At 40.7% G+C, this 24,069-nt stretch overlaps 2 protein-coding genes across 4 annotated transcripts; one reads left to right on the forward strand and one right to left on the reverse strand.

Annotated features, from left to right (window-relative positions):
* Positions 1-147: 147 nt before the first annotated feature.
* l2hgdh (L-2-hydroxyglutarate dehydrogenase) lies at positions 148-18,677 on the forward strand. Of its 3 annotated transcripts, none has more exons than XM_022254298.2 (10): positions 148-420; positions 9,742-9,863; positions 10,685-10,836; positions 11,492-11,623; positions 12,256-12,397; positions 13,173-13,210; positions 13,397-13,561; positions 14,519-14,676; positions 15,350-15,481; positions 16,076-18,677. In XM_022254298.2, exons 1-10 carry the CDS (start codon positions 305-307, stop codon positions 16,269-16,271), a joined length of 1,353 nt encoding a protein of 450 aa, XP_022109990.1. In that variant the 5' UTR covers positions 148-304; the 3' UTR covers positions 16,272-18,677. The 3 variants fall into 3 exon arrangements, with proteins under 3 accessions (XP_022109990.1, XP_022109991.1, XP_022109992.1); XM_022254299.2 differs by having other exon boundaries at positions 152-426; XM_022254300.2 differs by lacking the exon at positions 148-420 and adding an exon at positions 7,969-8,126.
* On the reverse strand, positions 18,410-24,069 carry LOC110989724 (S-crystallin 4-like). Its single transcript, XM_022254301.2, has 5 exons — positions 23,833-24,069; positions 22,124-22,216; positions 21,405-21,517; positions 20,154-20,261; positions 18,410-19,648 (listed from the first exon to the last, which is right to left on the reverse strand). The coding sequence occupies exons 1-5, from the start codon at positions 23,966-23,968 to the stop codon at positions 19,463-19,465; spliced, it is 636 nt and encodes a 211-aa protein (XP_022109993.1). The 5' UTR covers positions 23,969-24,069; the 3' UTR covers positions 18,410-19,462.

Here is a 24,069-nt window from a genome sequence, read left to right on the forward strand (position 1 = left end):
TTTTAAATGTGAATCTAAAGTTGCTTGTTTAGAAGTGACACCCCTTTCTTAAAATAAACGAAGCTGAACAGACAGGTAACTTTGGCTAGTGCGTTTACGGTAATAGGCAGATAAAGGGATTTTATGAAGACTGTATACAGGTGCAATACCACAGTCATGACCAAAGCGCCGCGGCGCCTTGATGACAGTGTTACATCATGGTTACATGTACTACGTACAGGACATGTTCATATGCGCATGGAGGTAGAAACGCTGTCTGTGACCTTACAAATACTAAACAGCCTGGACGTTTGGTTCACAAAATATGACGCCCATCCAGCTCCAGAAACTTAGCTCGATGTCGTTGCACGGTGCACGCCATTTTTTACTCGCGAGGAGTTGTGCTCCGAGCTTGCGGTCATTTTGCATGGCATCCAAACGGTATTGGTAAATACATGATGCATAACGTAGTATCAGCCTAGCCCCACTAGTGTGGCTATGTGGCACGGACTCTCACTCCCGATCCATCCTTAAGGATGGATCGGGAGTGAGAGTCCGTGCCACACTAGTGGGGCATGTCCTGCATGTGTAATGTAATTTGTAAACACTAAAACAGGATTAGCCCCACCAGTGTGGCACGGACTCTTACTCCCTATCCATCCTTACCCACACATCTGTATACACAATTTCGAGTTGGCGTACTGAACATTTTCGGCGCACCCACTTATCATCGTGGGCATAATTTCTCTTGCACACGGACATGATCCTTGACCTTTCCGCTTTCTAAAAACCATTTATTGAATGATTTCACCCACGTTATTCATATAACATTATTATTATTTATGTCATTAGACATATGTAATACACAGACTGAGCAATAAGATACTACACGTACTAATGGGCTTTTCCAAAACTTTGGCAGCAGTTTTAGATGTCTTGACATGGAACAGCCGCCGAGAAGATAAGGGGTCAAGTGAAGTAATGCTCAATGACCTTATTTTAAAGATGGCGACTGTGAGAGGGAGTCCGTTAGATTGAATGGATAAAGGCAAAAAGACTGGGAAATACCTGAATAACGTGAGTGAAATCATTCAGTAAATGGTTTTTAGGTGCGCCGAAAATGTTCAGTATGCCGACATGAAATTGCGTATACGGATGTGTGGCTAAGGATGGATCGGGAGTGAGAGTCCGTGCCACACTAGTGGGGCTAAAACAGGATGTGAATTACTTCACCACTGCATTGTATACCCCCAGAGTTGTGGGGTCCAATGTCCGCCCCGGGGTATGCGTTGTAGTTAGTTGTATTACAGCTAGTAGTAGTAGTCTATCGGAAGATTGTGAATTTGGGGACCCAGGCTATAACAGAAGGGAGACTAGCCCCACTAGTGTGGCACGGACTCTTGCTACCACTAAAGGATGGAGTGGCAGTGAGAGTCCATGCCACACCAGTGGGGCTAAAGGGAGACCAACATTTTAACTTTTGGACTCCCCAAGGTAGATGACTGTGACATCATAACTGTATGGTTGGTGTTGTGAAAAAAGGGCTGGGTTTTTAGGTTTGAGGGAAATTATGAGGGGAAACTGGGGTGTTTTTAACACCATGAAACCCAAAGGTTGAACTTTTGGCACTGTGAACACATATTTTTATACAAAAGTCTACCATAATGCGCTTTGGAACACAACATCGAACAAGTTCCATGTTTGTCACGAACCGAAGGATGCATGGAAGAGTTGTATAGGCCCCCCTACTTCAGTTTTCAATATATTCACGGCGTATTGCAAATAAACCATTTGCAGGTTAAATTTGAATAAAATCTGGTACACTGAGTTATCTGATTGTACATAAACAAAACAATTTGAATTCCCTGACTAAAGACACTGTTGCTATACCTCGTGATTCAGGGCAAGCTTTTGCATAGCAACCACCATCTCTGGAATGGACTGGTTCTCTTGTGCCCTTCTTAGCCATTGAGAACAGTGTATTGTTACAAGGCATCTCTTATGTAACTAAGCAAAAGCTTGCATCAAATCACAAGGTATAGCAACGGTGGTTTTAGCATGGAGAATTCAAGTGGTTATGCTTACGTGAATTTAAAGAACTCAGTGTAGCAGATTTGGGTCAAGGTTAACTCGCAAAAGGCTTATTGGTCTGGTATATGAATTTGCCCTTCACCCAGCACCTTGAATTGGGCACTGAGTGATTAGCAAATGATGTGAACATTATTCTTAAAAAATCTCAGAAAATCCGACAGAAAATTTCGGAAGTTCTAAAAAAGAGATAAATTCTAGTAAATCATTATTACCTCCACTCACCTAACTAAAAATTGTAAAAAAGTATATATTTTGGGGCACGTTTCATTTTGCACTTCTGAAAACAAATTGCAAAATCGGACTAAATTAACATGTCATCAGAACTTTGTAGCAAGTATATGAAATTGACATTTACATGTATGAATCAGAATATTTGGAGTTTGATTAAATTTCACCTTTTGTGAAATTGGAGGTAAAACATTGCTCCATACAAAACGTTAGAAGCGAAAATTCAAAGTGCCCGTAGGGTCCTCACCATTTTCTGGTGCACATGCTTGAGCTGTAACATTAAGTCCATGTAGTGCTTGAACGAGTGTTTTCATTTAACCTAAACTTTTTCAAGTCCTCGAAATTACCAATTTTAGTGGGCTGGATTATTGTCCTTGCTGGGTGGGCCATTCAGCAGTTCTTTTTAAGACCAGTAAAATGATAAACAACACAAAAAATACCATAAAAGACAAAAACAAAGATGTACCATGCAATTTGTGACGTGTGAACGGTACTTGCATTTACAAGTTTATTCAGTCTTTCTGGACTGGTTTCCTTCATTTCCAACACGTGAGTAGAGCCAATGTAAACGGCAACCAATGAAAACATGACTGCCTTGTCCCCGCACCCGGAACGCTGCGCCGCTGGTATGCGTGGCTGGCCCGCTGCCGCGCGGATGGCGGCCCGGATTAGGCTGCGCTGAGGCATGGAGCGGCGTTTAGTGACTGATTTCATTCTTTCAATGTTGCCATGTAAACCACCTGCAGTTCATTATAAACTGCAGAGACATTTTCCATGTGAGAATCAATGTATAAACCGTGGGTTATATTCCGAAAATTATGGTATATTAAAATTATATATTCGTTAGAAAAAAAACGAGCGGAACTCGGAAGCAATTGGGGAGGGTTCGTTCAAACCAGTGTTGTATCCGAGACCTTGATGTTGGAGACCAAGATGGAGACCAAGGAGACAAGACCAAGTCCTACTCCTTCAAGACCAAGAAAAGAAAATATTAGGATTCAAAGTTTGGGACAATCTTACAGTTTGGATTTCAGGCCTTGAAGTCATGCCTTGAAGTGGGGCTGTCTTGTACATGTACATGTATGTAAAATAACTCAGCTGAGTGTTGCCCGACCGTGCCGACGTGGCGCACTTGAATAAATTCCCCAAACCCAAATAAACATTAAAGAAATTCTGTGAAGTTGATTAATTGTGCTAAATTATTGTCTCCACTCACCTAACCACAAGTTTGTCTGAAGATTATTTTTGTATTTTTGGCGCATTTTCAAAGAGTTTATTTGGGACTTCAGAAAATATAAAAAAAATCAAGCCAAAATAAAAATTTCATCAGAACTTTGTAGTGGGTTGAGATTTTTGAATCAGAATGTTGGGAGTTTTCGATTTAACTTACAATGAAATTCGAGGAAAAAATATTGCTCCGGCAAGGCACAAGAGGCAAAATATCAGAGTGCTTCACATTAGGGTTCATCAACATATCCTTTCACAAATAATTAAAGCCATCGCCAGGCACACAAGAAAGCCAATACAAGTGTTCAAACTTTTTTAAAAACCAAGTAAAGGCCAGATTCTTTCAACAGAGCAATTTCGCTCATCAGAAAATACATGTAGGGGCGGGATACATTTACTCAGGTAAATTTAACCATTGGTGTTCATCATGTGCAGCCGTTTTAGGTAGATCCTGTGCGTAGGTATTTTTCCAGTACTCATGTACATGTACTTTTAGGTACTTGATGCCTACTTTACCCCCTTTAAAAATTTTCCAGCCCTAGACTGAGAACTCAGAAAAATCTGAAAATGCTCTGAAAATGATTTGAAAGACCATAGTTGAAGACATTGTTTGTTTTGTTGTTTTCTTTTATATGGACATTCAGTGATTTCATGCAGCTATATTGTGAAAAAGAAAACTGCTACACAAAATTAGGTAATTACTATGCAAACAAAATGTTGCATAGCAGTTTTGCTATGCAGATATTTTAAAGAAATTGAACACTGCTTGGATGACAAACAAGCTGTGCATTTTTTGCACGAACCTATGAGGGGAGTGAACCAGTCAGAAACCAATTTATAGTTCTATTCAGAATATTTCTATGTATCTGTTCATCACTTCTCAGATGCATGCGTATTATACAAGAAACATTTTCAAAATAACGCAAAATTTTTTCAAGTGTTTGTAAGAAGAAGAAATCACTCTTAAATGCAATTGTATTTTTTAGGCCAATAGTCACTCTACAGGCTGAAAATAAACGTGACTGGTAAAAGTACAGTACATGTACATGTAGGATGAATAAGCTGCAAGTTGTGATTTTGATTGGACAATACTAGAACATTAATCACGATCTTAGTCAAAGCATAAGCCATGACAAAAACTTGTGTTGTTAGAAGGGATTCCCCAAATTTTCCTTTTCTGCCAAGTTTGAAACTTCGAAGTTCGAAGAAATCAGTAATGCAACACTGTGTTAGAAGAGGATGGCTTGAATTGGAGTATGAAATAAAATGGAAACAGATTTAACGTTTTGCAGGTACACTCCTCCAAGGGCATTGTGCTTAAAATACATTGCTTGTTTGTCATCCAAACCTGTAATGCATTGCAAACGTTGAAAAGGTTTATTCCTACCCGAGACAACTCGTAGCCCAAAACTGTTACCCAAGTCAGCCCATACCCAAGTCAAATCATACCCCACTCAACTCGTACCCACATCAACTCATACTCAAGACCACTCGCGCGCAGGATAACTCGTACTTCATACAATTTACGGGACACTTTTCTGTGTTACTCCTGAAGTAGTTAAGATTGTCGTCTGTGTTTCATTTATTCGACATAGACATGTATACAGTATATACATGTATTTATTTGATACTTACAAGGAATGTTTGTAGTGAGGGAGAATATTGTATAACACAATTATAATAAAAAAATACAAAAGCAAATTGTCCTCGGTGTTTCATTTATTTGAAGTGTATATGTATTTATTTTACATACTTACATGTACATGGAACATTTGTAGAGAAGGAGAGGATTGTATAACGTAACATTATCCTTGAATATACTCGTTTATAGTAAAGCAAGTTTTTATTAAGAAACTGTCAGGTAGTATCAGCTTGGGTTGCTAGTTAATCATCAATAAAATGAAAAGTTACTGTGTTAAAAAAAGCATTTTCTTTCATTTGTTGAGGTACATGTACAGTACTAGCTAGCTTTTGATCATACCGAATGTTGGACTACCCTCTTTTGAACTTAATTTAGTTTCTGCTGAACAAAGCTGCCCTTGGTTACACAACCAAGGGTTCACTTCGGTGGCTCATGAAAAGACCCTGGTGGTCCAGTTGACTTGAAGCAGTTTCTTTCAGGTAAACAGGGCTGAAACCGACTCCTGTCCAGCGTTTGATTGGTGGAAGGCATGTACAGGTAGAATTGTTCTATAAAAGCCCCATAAAAAAAGAGTTTACTATAATTGCGACTATACTCCTACATTTACTAGCTATCAAGACTTGGCATTGAGATACAGTATCTGTGTGTTGAATGTGGTAGGGTTTTCCAAACATCTGATCAAGTATTCCAGTGCGACAGGTGCTGTTTTGGGCAACCTCACACCTGCAGTACTGGTTTCTTGCCGGAGGCGTACATGTACCTTTGCGTGATCACAGATCCAAGTCTTCTGGAATTTTGGATTTACAATGCATGTGTGGACCGTGCTGCACCACCATCCCCAGAGTCGATGAATGTGGAGTTCAGCGTGGCAACCGACTTTGTGGTACCTGACCCCCCCCTGATGCAAAACATCTGCAACATCCAGCTGCCCAAACCTGTCGAATCTTGGAGGCATGGCCAACCATGTTCATCAGAGTCAACGCCCCCTGATCTGAAGGACCTGTGCTTCGCCGGGGCCGAGGACTTCGTACTGGAGGAGTTCTAGCAGAAGGACATTTCAGTTGGAGCAGTGAGACACCTCTTATTCTTCACCCCTGAACAGTTGGACTTGCTGGACAGGGCGAAAATTTGGTATTTAGATGGCACTTTCAAACTCGTTAGGTACCCATTTGTTCAGCTGTTTTCAGTGCATGCATTCATCAAGAGTAAATGCGGTGACATACATGTGTACGCCAAGTACCACTCGCCTTTACAATGATGTCTCAGAGGACACAAGAAGACTACAAGAAGGCAGGTGCTTTACAAACAAAATTATATTATAATTTTAGTGCAATAAAACATGTGATAATTTTTGCCCATTGTTTTCGTTTGACAGATATTTCAAGTTTAGGGCATCAGTAAAGTTTTCTGGCAGTTTTTTTGGATCTATAAAATGATATATAAAGGTTTCTTATATACATACATGTACATGTATGTTCTGCATTTTGTGTTCTGCTACCAATTGTAGCAAAGCATGTTTTAGGGGTCGCTGTAGTTTATTTGGCACGCCCCCAGCCCCTTAGAAATGCAAAGCAAAGATAGTGCGGTGGGTGAGTGTACTCTTCCTTTCCAGCATGGGCACCACAGAGTATCTTTTATTGAAATGTCGCCACGAAAACTAACTTTTGACTTTGTAATACCTGATTTGTAAATGTAGTCTCTTCATTTTCTTAATCTATGATTTATGGTGTCTGACCTGACTTGATGAATATTGGGGTCATAGCAAATGGCTAAATGAGTAATTTTGGAGTAAATACATTTACCATCTTGAGTGTAGAAGTTTCATGTGAAGCTCACTTGCGACATTGTGCTTCAGCTGGCTGTCAGTGGTGCCTCATAATGTTTTACACTTGGGTTTCAACCTTTACCCCACACACTATTCATTACTAGGTGCTACCTGGAAGGCCCAGTCTACCAGTGTACATGTACGGTCGCACACCGGCCTTGCATTCGGGGAATTGGGGGAATATACATGTACATGTAAGAGTATAGCAATGTAGGAATAATATAGGAATAAGAACAGATTTGAATAGTACATGTACATAGTTAATTTTAATCAGACCTGGACATTTGAATCCCAAAACTTAATGTGAAATAAAACTCTGTATAATTGAGACAGTTACTTTTGGACTCTCTTATCTGCCTGTCTTTCTTTGCCTTGGCATCCTCAAACTAATAATTTAAGCAGACCTCTATAATGGATGGCCTGTCATTACATAGTGCATTAGTGAAAATAATTCTGACAGGTTTTCCTGGATCTATGTATAATGCTCTGCCATTCAAAATTTCTGCATTTGTGTCCCCCCATCCCCCGCATCTCTCTCTTCTACATCATGTATTGTACATGTAGGTGCTGAAGTGCCTGAAGAAGTTGCCATTGCAAGGCAGTTTCGTTAGGGAGAGGGTTGTGGACTCTGAGATCTCCATGTGGGTGGCCATCCAGTCCATCTTCAAAGACGTCCGAGTAGTCAACTGCCTGTGTCACTGGATGCAGTCTGTCTGGCGTAAGTGCCAGGTGCTCGGCCTGGAGATGGCATACACACCTGAGCCTGCAGTCTCTGACTACATCAAGCGCTTGATATCCCTTCCATTCCTGCCTGCTGAGCACATCCCTGCGGCGTTCCAAAAGTTGTCAAGACAAGCCAACAGTGTAACCCTTCAAGAACTGTGCACTACATCAGAGAGACCTTGATTGAGCATCCAATCCGGACCCCCGCCTGGTCGGTTTTCATGAGAGCAGCGCGAACAGACAACGATACAGAGGGCTGGCACCATAGGCTTAATAGCAGAGCTGGTCAGCACAATTTGGCATTCTACCATGTCTACTCTGTCGTCAAGCTACTGACGGAAAAGCAAGTTACGCTGACCAACAAGTGTGATTTGTCAAGGACTCTAATCCAAGAGGTATCAGAGGTGGCAGGTGAGCAGTCTCCAAGGCCGGCTCTTCAAGATGTGGGAGAGATACCAGGCTGGGGAGCTCAAAACATTGGGTCTTTTGGTAGCCTGCCCACATCTGACAGGGCCATCGCTGTAAGCACAAGCCTGCCAGCCAGGACCAGGAAACTAACCCAAACGGCCCTTTTCAGGGCCCCCTCTGTTAAAAACGAGATAGTTCATTGCTGTGCATGAATAATAAACCATGAAATAATAAACCAATCCATATTTCAAAATGTTTTTCAAAAAAGAGAGAAGGAAATCCCCCTTTTTCTGCCACTGCCCCTTCAAATTGTGAAATTAAAAAAGCCTCTTAAAATGTCCATCATTACAAATAAAAAAAACATGTTTAAATAAATTCAAAACCCCCGAAATTTCTGAAATTCTGATTAGGTTAACATTTAACGCTAATCTCCCAATAAAAGGAAAACCTGCTCATTGGAAAACTACTTACAGTATTCCAAGCAACCCCAAATTTCCAAAATATCCGACATCTGCAATCCCATTATCACAAGTCTCCCAACTAAAATGAGTGGATGGCAGGTCACTTCAAAGAGCATTATAAAAATACATGCTAGGGTACTTGTATGAGTTGACTCAGATACGAATTGACTGGGGCATGAGTTTGCTAGGGTACGATATGTCCCAGGTATGAGTTGACATGGGTACGAGCTGACTCGAGCGCGAGTTGACTGGGGTATGAGTTGACTTGAGTACAAATTGACATGGGCATGAATTGTCCTAGGTACGAGATGACCCAGATTCACGTACAAGGCTAGCAGTGTGCAAGAATCATGTTAGCAGTACTTGGGTCTGCTTAAGATGTGGATAAAAAGTGCAATTGGAAAGGGTTCCATATACCGGTACAGGCAACACTTGATGCCCCTGTGCACAAACCTGTGAGACTTGTCTAAAATACCTAAGTGTTTTCCAAGTAAGTGCTTGGCAATTTTCCTAGCCAACTTTCACTTTGTAGGACTTTATAACTTTCTGATGGCTGTTAAAACATTTTGGGGGAAACTTTAATAGTGTAGGGTGCAAGTTACTTGGATTAAGCATAGCGGTAATATTTGGAAATAGGCAAAGGCTATTAGGTACAGGTCCCCCTGTAACCCAGCATAGCCCCCTCTTTTAACTACAGATGTACTGGTATTATGCTGTTGCTATTATGCATGTGCATTCCTCATGTCTGTAGTCATGGTAGTTCAAAGATGCAGTCGGCTGCAGTCCCTAATTTTGTGAAGCTTTGAAACCAGCAGCAACAACACACATGCGTCACAACAAATTGATTTGTGGTTGGACTCATGGTTGGACTCTTGGTAGGTTCCATCCCAATAATACAAAGCCATGACAAAGTAAGCATGGACCCAGACACAGATATCATGGTAAAAAGTTAACAGACACCCAAAGCTGGTCCACAATTGGTTTTATTACTTTACCCAATTCTAATGTTAATCAGTCTTCATGAGAGACTTGTAAGTCTGGAACATGTACTTACATGCAGTTTCTTGAGAACTGTAAAGGGACATTTTGGTGATTTTTACATTTATATGCACCGCCATGACCACTGCAAAATACATGTACATGTATTTGTTTCACAGAAATGAGGACTACGACCTGTGCATTGTGGGCGGAGGTATTGTGGGACTTGCAGCAGCGAAGGAACTTAAAGAAAGACACCCCAACCTTAAATGTGCTGTGGTTGAAAAGGAAAAGGAACTTTGTAAGTCACATAACTTGACATAAGATTTGCTCAAGATGTCGACAGATTCATTGTACATTTCCCATGTTCAACCCAATCTAATACTCCTCCCCCCCGCATATTTTTCTCAAGCTTTAGCTAGGGAGCATCTCACGCTTGCTACACTGAAACCATTTAAGGTGTTCCCCTTGAAATATGATGCTGCCTGTTTTATCCCTAATCCTTATTTTTTTTTTTTTGCTCAGAACATTCCAATTCCTCCAGATAATCCTCCACCCTGTAGGAAACCTGTAGTACGTTCTTTGTCCTTCAAAATTTCAAGAGACATTAGTTCCTGTCAAAGTAAAGTGTTCCCCCCTACAGTGACCTTCCCTATGCTACAAACTTAGAGTCCTCCCTGTATAATACATGGAAGGGTTTGGAGAAGCGTGCTGTTTCTTAATGGAAACAACTTTGCAATCGGGATTTGGATAAAAATAGCAAATGAAAGCTCCATTGAGAAATTCCTTTGGAGAGTATGCATGTACTTACCCTCCCTTCCCTGGCCATAGGGGTAAATCCAGAAATTAGGGGTCCATTTTTTTCGTGTCCCTGTCACATCTGACATTTTGTAAGTTCAGAACACATTTTCTAATTTCCAAGAGTGATGAAATTAATTCAAATTACCTGCCAAACAAAAAGTAGTGTGAAATCAGTTCCCCTGATATTGCCATGGCAAATAACAAAGGTCAGATGTACAGGGAAACAAAAATGTCACACTTTTGGACCCCAAATTTCTGGAATTACACATAGACATGAGTTACATGTACAGTTTTTGACTTTTTTTTAAAATCTTCTCCCAGCTATGCACCAGAGTGGCCATAACAGCGGTGTGATCCATGCTGGTATTTACTATTTACCTGGATCTCTCAAAGCTAAACTCTGTGTGGAAGGTGCAGATCTAACCTACAAGTACTGTGATGAAAATAATATACCATACAAAAAGTGTGGAAAGGTAGGACAAGTGTGCGGACATATACATTTATCCTAAAATGTTTAACATCGTGTTAGCTTGTTGAAATTATGTACTTTTTCAAAGAAAACAATGGAAATCTATGTCAATAATCACTTTATGTGACATGTACATGCAAGAGTACCACAGTGTTCCAGGTCAGCCAATTAAGACTCTTGGGTGTAGTACATGTACATTGTATTTGATCACAGTTCATCTAGAGATCATTCATTTGAAATATGAAATGAAGTAACTACGTGTACATGTACCAGTTGGCTACCACCCAGATTTAATGTGAATAGAGGAACTTCAAGTGTTTGCACTTGAAGATTGTTGGATGCAAAGCTGACCAGTTGATTTCTCATCTACGCTGTTACGTATGCAGTAACAGCCTGTGCAACAGTGTCAGTATCAGTGACAGCTTCCATCTTGTGTTGGCAACCTTTGACTCTTGCTTTCTCTGCCTTTCTTACTCAATAAGCTCAACTGGTTCTCAGGTGCAGTTGTTAATGTGTTGATATGAACTCAAACCTCCACCCCTTCTGGTGCTTGTTACCATCTCCCCTTCCCCCCTTGCCCACATGTAGCTGCCCCTTGCTAACTGTGCCTTGCTACATGTACATGTAACTGTTCAATATCGCTGTTCTTCACGTCACAGTTAATAGTTGCCCTTGAGCCAGAGGAGCTCCCACGACTAGAGGCCCTGTATGAACGAGGTCAGAAAAACAATGTGAAGGACATGCGCGTGATTGGTCCTGAAGAAATCAGGGAGATGGAGCCACACTGTCGGGTATGATTGGGATCTGAGACTGGTTTTTGGCAGGTTTGAGATAGCCCAGGGTTTTGCATTCAATGGTATATGGTATGGATTTGCTGTTTCATTTGGAAGAACTAACATAGTAGGCATAAACAGAGAAATAGCTCTCAAGCCAATGTTATTTCAGCATCATCCCCATAGCTAGACAAAATATCCACCTATTTGCACAGCAGATTCCAATTTTCCTTTTTCACCTTTACTCTATTTGGACCAATCCTGACAAAATGAGTCTCATATCAGGCCATCTTGGGTAAATAAAACGGAACCATCATCAGTTTTTACCCTCTTTTTTTTTTGTCAAGATGCCAAACAGAGGGATACATCAGAATAAAAGCCATAAACATCAGTTTGCTCATTCTATTATAGAATGAGATAAGGTTGTGGAAAAACTGGCCTTGAGACTCAGTTCATGCTATCGTGTCACACATGTAAAAAATGCATGTACATGTACAATTCATAATCAAATGCATACATGTAATTAAACATCCTTACCCTGGAAAGGCTGCTTACTACTACTGTACCATCCAATCTCCAAAGCATTCCTAAGCCTAGCATCGCACCCTTAAGGAGATGCTCAAACTCTGCACATTGTAAACGTCACACAGGGGCTGAAGGCAATCAGCTCCCCACACACTGGCATTGTTGATTGGGCTGAGATCGCCAGGTCATTTGCCAAGACATTCGCCGCCAGAGGAGGACACATCTTCACTGAGTTTGAAGTCAAGGGATTCCGCATGGCACAAGAAGGTAAAGCTTTGGTTTCCACATGTTAAATGTTGGTTGCCTGACTTCTGAAGTGCATGTTATATCATGGGCCATTTTCATGGAGGTGTGACACACAAATCTGCTTAACTCAAAATGTTTTGCCTTTCAAAAAGTGGAGTGCCAGGCAAAATGCCCGTAACCAGTTTGGTTCTTTGCTAATTTGTGCTTGCCATACCAATTTGTTCAGTAATAATTATTTTCTAACAATTCCATGATATCGGGGCCAAGTTGTCTAATGGATGCAGTCTATTCTAGTGCTCTCTTTTAAATTGTAAATTTCAAATACCACTGAAATTTCAAACACAACAAATTTGGGGGAACATGCCACATGAGTCACCATTTCCGTGTAGTGCCTGTACACAAAGGTAAGTTATGAAGCTAAGATTATGAGACAAATAATGCAAAACTGTACTGTAACAGTTACAGTTGTTGAAATATCCTCAAACATACGTTTAGTTACCTTCAGCCTTAGCTTTACTAACTCCCACCCACCCCAACAGCTTGTTCAGCAAGTTTGTGCACTGCCAACTTGCACAAGACGAACACACTTGCATCTCCAGCAGATTTCGCTGCGAATGTGTCATAGGGTCAGGTGTGATGTGCTTCACATTTTGCAATTGCAAAAGGCATGAATGAACCTTTACAGCAAGTGTACTCACCCCATCCTTCACATAAATCTTTCTGAAAATACACTCAGCATTCCATGTCCTGTCTTGTTATTTTTTCTACTGTTTTTTTTTCCAATTTGTTTAAATAGGTGCTGAATACCCAGTAACGGTTCAAGGCAGCCAAGGGGTAAATTGCTGAACAGCTTTAACTTAAATTTAACTTTAAAATGTGAAAATCACAGTTTTTGACTTGCACAGTCACGTATGCATAACTTATTCTGTATTTTTATGTTACCATACGTTGTTTGGCATTCAAACTGTAAATGACAATTTTCTGCCTAAGCTTGATTGCTCTTGGTGATTCTTTTTTCAGAGATCTGTACGATGTCGTTATGTCCTGACTTGTGGCGGTCTGTTTGCGGACAGGTTGGCTCAACTCTCTGGCTGTAATCCCATTCCAAGAATCATCCCTTTCAGAGGAGACTACCTCCTCCTCAAACCAGAGAAAAACCATCTTGTTAATGGGAACATCTATCCAGTAAGCATACACTTTTGTGAGTTTCCTCAAGAAATGCTGGGTATTTTTATGGCATTTTGAGGAATGGACATGCTGTCTCTGTACAGAGAGGCCACTTGACTTGTATTGGCAGAATCTCTGGCTCATCTATTCATAATTACCAAGGACAACATGAGCAGACATGAGCAGATAGAGACAGCATGAATGGTCCAGAGCCTAAGTGGTGGGCGGATTTAAACTGCTGTATAAAGAAATCATGAAAAAAGTTTAAAACCAGACAAGAATACAACTATCCATCAGCAACACATTCACCCTGAATCCAGATCAAATGTCCGCTTCTGTGTTTCTCGGTTTTCCATTCAAAAATCTAAATTGATGCACTTGAAAAGGATGGAATATGAAGCTTAGTGAAATATTAAAATTTGATTTATTTTAGAGCATTTTAAACAAAGCGCCATTTAAAACCTTTTACAGAATATCTTTACAATTGAGGTTAATAAAACTGTTCTTGAATGGTGTTTGCCTGAATCAATGGATGTATGTAGCACCTATGATGCTTTTACTAACAATTTACATTGAACTGTCACTACGACCATCTTCAGGGCCCTAGCCACTTTTAAATGTACTAGTTCAAAACCTTTCTGTTTATTCTGGTAAGAAAAATAATCAGAGGTCAGCCACTTTGAACAGCAAGTGGCAAAACTATCCACTTGTTAGCAGGGCTTCCTGTTGTATGTGATGATTCTTTAGAGATTGAATGACTTTGTCAGATTGACAGAGAGACAACCCAGCCTTTTCACTCCACATGGGGCTTGGTGCCCCTTGAAATTCTGCATTTTGGGAAGTTCAGTCAGCTTTCCAGCAACTGTGTCTTGGAAACTATGGGATGGATATGATTGAGTCATTTGCATAGAAAAGATCAAATGAGAACAATACTCATTTCATGTGCACTGTCTTACCATTTCTGTTTCTATGCAGGTACCGGATCCCAAATTTCCATTCTTGGGCGTTCACTTTACTCCTCGCATCGATGGCAGTGTGTGGCTGGGGCCCAACGCTGTATTAGCTTTCAAGAGGGAAGGATACAACTTGCTGGATTTCAGCGTCAGAGATTCAATTGATGCCCTCAGCTTCCGGTATGTTGGTACCAAATGTAAGAAGAAAAACACTCAAGATACTGTGGATTCTTTGCATAAACTGTAGGTGAAACTGTATGGGGTGGAAATGTGTGGAACTGTATTCAGATGAAGGAATAAAAAGCACAGTGTGGACACTGTTGGCACAATAATATTTGAGCTGAATGTGCACAGTTGCAATCCTGCCAGGTATGGATGAGAAGTTATAGATTACTCCTGGATACTTACTCAATGACATTTTTGTCTTTAGTGTGTTCTTATTTGCAAAGTCCAGGCTCTTTGGGAGTAAATGTGAACTTCAGGCCAGTAACTTGTACAAAGCACATGTATTCTGTTTTTATGTAGGTTTGAGCCACAGCTCAGATCATTGTCTGGACTTGATCCTTTTTTGTCCAGTTTTTTTTGTTTGTACAAACTTCCACTGTTTAGTTGCTCGCAACCTTTACATAGACTTGTTGGGACAAATGAAATTCATGCCCCAGGCCACTTTTTTTTGTTGGTTGAACTTCAAGCAAAGTCAGTCATGAGCCAGATCACTCAGCTGTCTGTCACATGAAAGGAATGCCTCGTCACAGTTCCGTTTAGTAGCTTGAGCTTAAATGTAGGACTAGATGACTTGTGAGAACTTGACAACAGCACTGCAACTTCAGCCTGACTTTTTGAATGATTTCAGTGGTCTGCGCAAGTTAATGTTCAAGCACTTAGCCTTTGGAGTGAGAGAAATGTACAAAGGGATCGTCATTGCTGCACAGGTTAAACAGCTCCAGAGATACGTGCCAGAGCTTAAACTACAAGATGTCACAAGGTCAGAAGGCTCAAGTCACTTCAGTAGATCTGTGTACTGATGACGCCCCACTTAGTCAACGTGTATGATAATGTGCCCAGTGGACCGTGGGTTCCCCCACTTACTCCATGGGTCGGATGGAAAGGGTACATGTGAGCAATGTGTGGCATCATCAGTGCATGAGCCTGTTACATTTGTTTGAAACTCCGGACAAAACTTCTCAGTTGATTTGGCTACAAATGCTTGGATTGAAATTGTAAAATTTTATGTTTGTTAAAAACAAATGATTAAATAAAAGGGCAGTTTAACTTCCTGTCATTCTCATCTGGAAATCTCAGCATATGTTTCAGTGCTTGCCTTGATTTGTGATGATGATGCATATTTTTTGAGAGAAACAGATTTATTGTAACAAGAAAACTTTTCAGTGACCAGTGGGAAGGTTTGTAAAGTAAAAATATTATTACAGTTGAAGTCTCTTTTAATGCTTATGGGAAATTCAAATAACCATCTTTTTGTGATAATATTTTACCATAGGAAATCACAGCTAGCACCATAAACCTGTAAATATTGCTATTTTCAATGGGTTGGTAAACAGGTCCAGTGATTTTTTTCCAGGGGTCCATCTGGAGTAAGAGCCCAAGCGTTGGATGTTAAAGGCAACCTTGTAGATGACTTTGTCTTTGACGGGGGCGAGGGTGCCATAGGCAGCCGCGTTCTCCACGTGCGGAATGCCCCCTCACCGGCAGCTACCTCTAGTCTTTCTATTGCCAAGATGATCATCGACAAAGTGGAGTCTTCTTTTGCACTCTAGCCAATGTGGAAGATTGCCTGCAACATGGCTGAGAGATAGGGTCCTTTGTTAATACTGTGGACCAACAATTAAGGCCATGTCCAAAAGTCATGGCTCTGGCTGAAAATGGCACCTATGCTTATGGAAGCCACTGGCTGGGATCTGTGCCCACATCCCATAGACATCTCTATCATTCACTGCTTCAGCCATTTGATTTGGACATGGTCCAATAGAATGTGCATATGAGCTCAATCAAGGAAATAAACATGGTGTTGGGTGTGGTCTCCTCACGAGAGCTTAGGAAGCACGCCTTGCAAGTGTGCATTGAATTACTTGTGAACTGATTCTGGAAAGAATGCTCTGAGAATGGATGCATATATTATGCAAGGTGCTGGAATTTCCACCACTATTCTTTTGAAATTTTATAACGGAGCTTATTGATGCATGGCTGATTTTTCGTATAAAGCCAGTAAAGAACCCAAGCAGGTATTTCAGGGAAATAATCTTCATCCCAAGGTAAGGAACCATTTTGAAATGTTTGCAAGTTGAATCAAATGAAAATTCTTCACACCTTTGCCTCGTAACAAACAGCTGTTTAGACACCAATAAAAAGGGATTGCGCCGAGATTTAAGGTTTCGCCTCAGGGAAAACGTTTGCAAAATTGAAGTGCAAAAATGGCAACAACTCAAAGATTTTAAAACTAAGCAACCTCCCAAAAGTTTGCAGTATCACTTGTGCAAATCCTCAGACCATGGAGGATAGATGAGTTTCAGTGCATCTGGCTTGTACACTTCTGATCATTGGAAGAGCTCCCAGCGTACATGTCATTCTGGACAGCTACAGTGGTAGGATACTGGTGTCCCATTTGAGTAGAATTTCTTGGTTAAAGTGAAATTTGATAGAGTTGTGACTGCACATCTCTATAGAGTTTGTGCAGTTTTATTGGTGGGGCATGCAAGATTTTTGAAATGTTGTGTACACGTTGTCTTTTCTATCCACAAAGCAGTTCTGAAACATGTATCTTTAACTTTATTAATACTTGCAAACCACGAAAAGCACGTTTTTTGAGCCCCAATTATTTTCATGCATGTTGAAAGGCCTGTAGAAAAATTTGACATAAAATAATTTGTGGAATAGCACAGAGGTGAAGCCATCATTGGCTCACAAAACACATTTTAGGTGTTACGTGAAACCAAATGGATCTATTCACAAAATGTAAACGTGAGAATCAATGAAGGCTGGCTAGAATTTAAAGGCTAACATAAGAAGGAGCTCCCAAGCTATTTACAAAAAGGACAAGAACAGAATCAGTGCTAGTTAAATTCCTTTGTTGGTTGTTCGTCAAGAGACTATTGTCAAACAACTTGAGTAACAGTACTAAATTATAGGCATACTTTCCCGTGTGAGACATGCAAATATAATGTTTATGTAAAATTATATATATAATAAAGCTTAAATGATTACAAATATTTTGAATTGTAACTCTGATTGTAATAATTGTTGCCTGTTTATCATTCTGTTGAACCACACTAAGTTATGCAGGTGTGTAGGCTGGTTTGGCCCCCCGGGGTGCACTTTTCAAGAAAGCGGAACTCCATCTACCAGCATTTAAACGAGGATGGCAAGTGTGCACTTGAAAAGCAGATTGCCTCCTATACATTTTCCTTTTTTTATTGCTATTGTACTTTCGGTCGTCGTGTATAAAAAAAACCACGTACTTTCACCTTAATCAAAAAACGTACTGCTGTTTGGAAAAAAAAATATGAAAACCTCAAGGGGAGCTCCCTTCTGCTGGGGGGGGGTTGCGTCCCCACACCCCCAGCCTACGCCCATGTCATGGGTTTTGTTGTACAAGTTCTTCCATCTACTGTTTCCTTTCTGCCAGTGCTCTTGCAACGTATGAAATTGATGAAAAACATTTTACAGTATTTTGTGAATATTATATTATATACATTTTTGTTAAGCCATATCTCAACTTTCTCATTGTAAAAGTGGATATATTTGTCAAAATCCAGTGCCAATCAAATTATCCAGAAAACGTGGCAATTTCTTGTTGAAACGGGAATGATTTCCAGAGTTACCATCAGGAGTACATTTTTTTCGTTGCATTTTACCGTCGACTTCAGTTCTTAAGTGATTAAAACACATTGGTCCACCGTGAAATTGTACTTGGTTTTAATGTAATCTACTATTCTCTTCATAGTTATCAATTAAAATGAAAACAAGTTATATTTGTTAAAGTTGACGTCTTTCAAATGTACGGTATTTTATACTTTCATTTTCTTGCACTACGCAGCTTGAGAGCCATTTCCAAAAAGGCCCTTCATAACTAACGTTCGCCCCCTAAAAAGTATAAACCATGTAGGAATCGTATGTACGGTTACAGACGGTCCAGGATAAATAAAGAGATTAAATGGCCTCACCAACGGCGACAAAGTCATGATTTGATTTCATTGTGCTCCTCCAAATTTTGGGCGCCCGGCTTTTTATTTGTTTATGTTTGCGAATCAGTCGACCTGTGCGAAGATGCATTCCCAACATCAGAACGGAAATCCTTTGGAGTGCCGACACATGCAAATGCCATAACACCACCCTCACCCCCGAAAAAGTAATTGCAATAATTGTGAGTTAGTTCAGTCTTGCGATTGACTAATGGAAGTTTTACAACCTACAAGATACGTCACTGGATCTTTGGTATTCTTATCCTCCCGTCTTGGGTGCTGAAAGTGCGCTACCAGTAGCTTCTTGAACTGGTTTCCATCAGCTTTTCGAATATAACTCCGAGAAAAACTTCAATATACTATAAAAACAAATCTTGATTATTGGACGACCGGTGTTCATCAAATCAGGTCAGCTTCCCCAACTAATTGCAGTCCTATTCCTTTAACTAAAATGACCGAGAAATGTGTTCAGTCGTACTAGTCTAGTAATTCAGAGTCATTTGCACTGTAACCTGAATTTCGCTGTAGACTGTAGGAGCGTGTACTTTTCTATACTGGTCTAAGCCGGCTAGATTCTAATCGTGATGGGTGTCTATACATTTGAATAAAACACAGACCAATTAGGCAAACAGGTCTAACTGCCATAATGAAGTCTACAAGCTGCACACTGAAGTTTCAAACGGTTTACTGACTGAAGACTTTTAAGACATCAAGATCACTCGGGATCGATGGTTGCGTCGGCCAAACTCTCTCGGCTACGTATTTCAACCCTATTCGGGCTCGTCGTAGGGGGGCTCGGGCGGACGCACCGCCAGCCACGCTGCGACCTTTGGGTTATCAGCGACACGACCCTTGACGGCCATAAGCTTGGGGAACTTCTTTAAGGAGTTGGAGCCCTTGGAGACGAAATTAACAAAATCCACCGTAGTGAAAAAGAAGAGGTCGGCGATCGTTATCTAAACAAAGGCGAGAAACATTGACAAAATCACCGCTGTGAAAAAGAAGAGGTCGGTGGTCGGCCTGATCAGTATCTTAAAGCGATGACAGAAAGACCAGCTTTATGATGATTTTACTACTCTACAGCGTCGCCATTTTGTAAATGCAGAAATAGGCAATATTCCTACTCAACCAAACTTCTTTCCGATCACAATCAAATGGACTGTTTCAAAAGACTTTCAAACGAATATCTGCACGTGACAAATGCCCTTTATAACGACGTAACAATAGAGGCCCTAATGATGCAGAGATTGCGAAGACGGGAAAAATAGTCCGAATTTTTTTGCAAGCCAATGCAATTATCCTTAATTGCGTGATTTAGAACAACAGCGTGATAATTCGTTACGAACCACCACCTACAATCATTAAAATTAATGATAATGTTGAACTGCACGAAAGATCCACTAATATAATAAACCAGCCCAGGGCTTATGTATTTTGGCCAAAAAATAATTCAAATCGTACCGAATTTCCGACGAAGTATTCCCCAGCCTGCTCCAAGTCGAGGAGACGGTCTAATGTTGCGTAGACCAACGGGGTCACTTCTGTAAGAAACTTCCGGGTGCTTGCCGTCTAAAACGAATAAGGCAAAGGAACATATTACACTTGTTACTTTTGATTTTTGCGACCCTGCCCTACTAAGCAGTCATTTACTTAACCTTTGGTGCACACTAAACAAACTACCATGAATATAAATAGTGAATATTTTTATGCCATTGATTCAAGATTAAGTCCTTCATAAAAAGGGCATTATCATTTTGCAAAGACATACTAAAAAGTGGTCTCACTCCGTGGCATAGTTTGGGTTAAATGTGCGGGGGAGCATCCAGGGGTGCACATACTTTTTTTCAAGGGGCAGCACAAGAAAATGAGCTACAACTACCGATATATACTTAACGGGATTTTTTCACAGAATTCAAACGGGGAGCACCCTGGGGGTATGGGAATATGCTGGGGGGCACGTGTAATGAATGTTTGTGTTGAAATTAAAGTTTCGATACTGTGCCTAATGTACATATGATTTCATTCATTTGATCAATGTTTGGACGTTTGAAAGTTGAACTACGCCAGTTGCCTGTCTGTTTTAGAGCACGATAGCCATCATGTCCACGCAGAGCCCCTGATTTATTATTATTATAAATAATGATATTGAATGTACTGATCTTTCTAATCTTCAATTTTAACCTCGTCAATGCCAAACTTCAGATTGCCCTTTTTTCTCAGTTGCATGAGTACGCCTACTATGAAGCACCGAAGTGCAGTTGGTATGTGGACTTCTTGAAGTGCCATCTGATCCCTGAGACCTCAGATCCCATCATATATTATCACAGAAGGTCGAACTCTCATCGAGTCTGTGATCATGAGACAATGTGGGCATGTCGCCTGTGAGGTTTATCAACCAAAATTACCTGCCCGCTGGCCATTTACAATTTCTCTGCAAATCTGCAAGGATCCAACTTTCAAAGTGTCTGTCACCCAATGTAATCAGTTTGGGAAGACGTGGCATTCTATGTTTCTAAATGTGACACGCACGAGGCTTTCAAAGTTAGAACAAGGACCGCAGTGATCCACAAGGTAAATAACCTGAATGAAGAGTCGCTCTTCGCCTTTACCATCCGTCCCAAGTGTATATGTTGAATGTCGGTTTGCGATCAGGACTCGCTAGGCGAGGAGGCTTTACAGTTCGTTTGAATCAAGTGCAGTGCGGGGAACTACCTGTTCCTCTTTGGTGCCCACGTACAAATCATTGACCACCGCCCAGCTATCGTCTACTGTGTCGATAACCTGGTCTATGTGGGCTGCCTCTAGGGACGTATTTCCATAGAGCCCTAAAAAACAAAGCGTCACTTTAATACAGTAGTGATAAATGACGTCTTTAGCCTTTTCTTCATCAGTAATCGAGTGAAAGCCTAGGGATGGAGCCTCTTAATTCTATGTTAGTGATTTTATGTTTCCACCGAGAATTGTTTCATAAATTTTGTTGCTACATGTATACATGGATATCCTGCTTAGAAAGACACTTTCAGGTATTTTTGAGGGATTTAACCATTTTATTGTGACGTAATAATTCCCACAGGCTGCAGATTGGAACAGGCTAGACTTGTTTCAAAAGGTCGTCTTTCTTAAGTATCATTTTGCCAACTTGAACACATACTTTTCCGATTGAAGCTTTTCCCCCGCAGTTTCCATGTCATAACTTCCCATTAAAATGAATCAAAACGACCCTCTCCAACAGGTCAGGCTATCATCACAAAATCTTTATCCATCATTTGACTGCACACACGTGGATTTTCTTTCTGCCCCACCCACTGAGCAAATCCGTACAATCAACTGTCGCATAAGTTCACATAGGTTTCCAAAGACCAAGTGAGAAGACAATCAGTACAAGGCAGGGTGGAGACCTCTTATTGAGTTCGGAAAGTGGCTAGACTGACCGAATTCTCTGCCTACATATCGCAGGATTGCCTTGCTCTGCCCAATCATCTTCCCGTCAACTTCCAACACGGGGAGTTGCTGTGTAGGATATCCTTTCAAAAAGAAACAGGTTGATTCATCACAATGAAAATGAACATTCCTTATAAACTATTCATAAATTGTTGACATAAACTGTGGGCCGTGCACAGAGACTCCGGGCGCAAAAAATGCAGGTGCCATGCTCATCATTATTGAGTAGGTCGGTTATTTTGACAGACAGGCATTGCATGTGAATAGAGCCTAAAGGTTGAGCCCTGATGGCGAGCTTCCGGAACCCTTTGATAGGGAAAATAACGTACAAAGATTTGAAAATTTGTACTATTTTTTGTTCGTTCAGTTACTTCTTAAAAAATCCAACTCGGGAAAGGGGCTTCAGAAAAATTTGCTAGTATATCAATTTATAGAAACTGAAACATCACCCGACCAATCAGAGAAATATCCTGCCATAAATTGACCCATCAGTTCCGAAAATCTAAAATGCATGAAATACAGTGCAATGCGGCAGTCTCGTAAGCAGATGAATATTTACGGTTTAAAAGCAGAAGTAAAAACAGATAAAAATACTTGACAAAACTCTATAATTTATAAGGTAATAAACTTAAAGCAACATTCTACTTTTACGAAAGATTCTAATATTTTATCTAAGCTTTGCCAAAAACAACTGCGTCATGTCAGCTCAACGGAATCTGGAACCCATCGACTGCAGGTAGGTAAATCTTTGCAACGTTGAACAGTCTCGTTTTCACAAAAGCACGAGGAGTGGAAACAAACTTGCACGAACAAGAAGACCTAGGTACGAGATCGCCGTAGTTTGTTTTTTTTAACCATTCTAGGTGCCTTTTCTAAATATTAGGCCTACCTAAGGAAGACAAAGGCAAAATTCCAACATGAGTGTTTCATGGGGTGGTTTGAGTTAGGAATAATTTTTCCAACAATTATCGAACGTGATAGGAAGGCCAAATGTAAAATCCCCATAGAAAGACAACGGGAGGGATCCCGAAGCTCGCTGCGTGACCTTTTACCTTCAGGCTCTATCATAGTAGTGGGTGACACAAGACACTCGTGGCCTCTGCCTCCCAGTCCCCTTTCATTGTGAAATACTGAAACTGAACAAAGTGAGCCATTTCCATGTATAGATAAGTATTTCAAAAGGCCATAGTCATCGGGCAAACAAGTCGGTGTACGGCTGCGCTGATTGGGCCAGACGTGCGTCCCAGTGACCGCGGACACGCTTCATCAGTTTTGAGAACGCGCTCAAACTGGCTGATTAACTTAAGAATCCCCAAGAATCATTTACTTTTTTGTGCCCCTTGATGACAAAAACTAACAATTTAAAATAAAACAAAAGCAAAACAAATACTCAAAAAACCTGTAAACGCTACGGTCAAGTGCCCACAAGTTGCACCCTTAGCTGTTGACCTACTGACGCCATGGCAGCGACCAATTCGGGGGTAAATACATGTAAAGCAGAAGGAGTACACAGTCCGACCAAAAAGCAACCTTTTCAAACTATGTCGTAAATTACTTGCTCACGTACTTTTCTCGCAGCCATGCGTGGCTGGGCTTACAAACCACGTGCTATATTCAAAAACCATCTTTTCAGAACCTATGGCTTGTCACAAATGCCCAAAATTCAGGGCCTATCATCTCTTGTCCAAGTGTAACTCACTTCGCTTATTCTGCTCCCACTCTGTTGGCCATTGTATGTACTTTTCTTGGTAGTCGACTCCCGCCAGCTTGAAAGCGAGCCGAATAGCTTCTGCCCTCCCATGAAACTTGAAGTAGTGTAGCACATACCTAGCCATGGCGCTTGGGTGAACCACGTTGCTTGTGAAACTGAAATTCCGCCATATGAAAACAAGCAGCTGTCACGTCCCTGTTACTGGGATAGGAAGGGAATAAAAGG

The sequence above is a fragment of the Acanthaster planci genome, linkage group LG01, assembly GCF_054643075.1.
Source record: "Acanthaster planci isolate LZ-2023a linkage group LG01, COTS_SCS, whole genome shotgun sequence".
NCBI classification, from domain to species: Eukaryota; Metazoa; Echinodermata; class Asteroidea; order Valvatida; family Acanthasteridae; genus Acanthaster; species Acanthaster planci.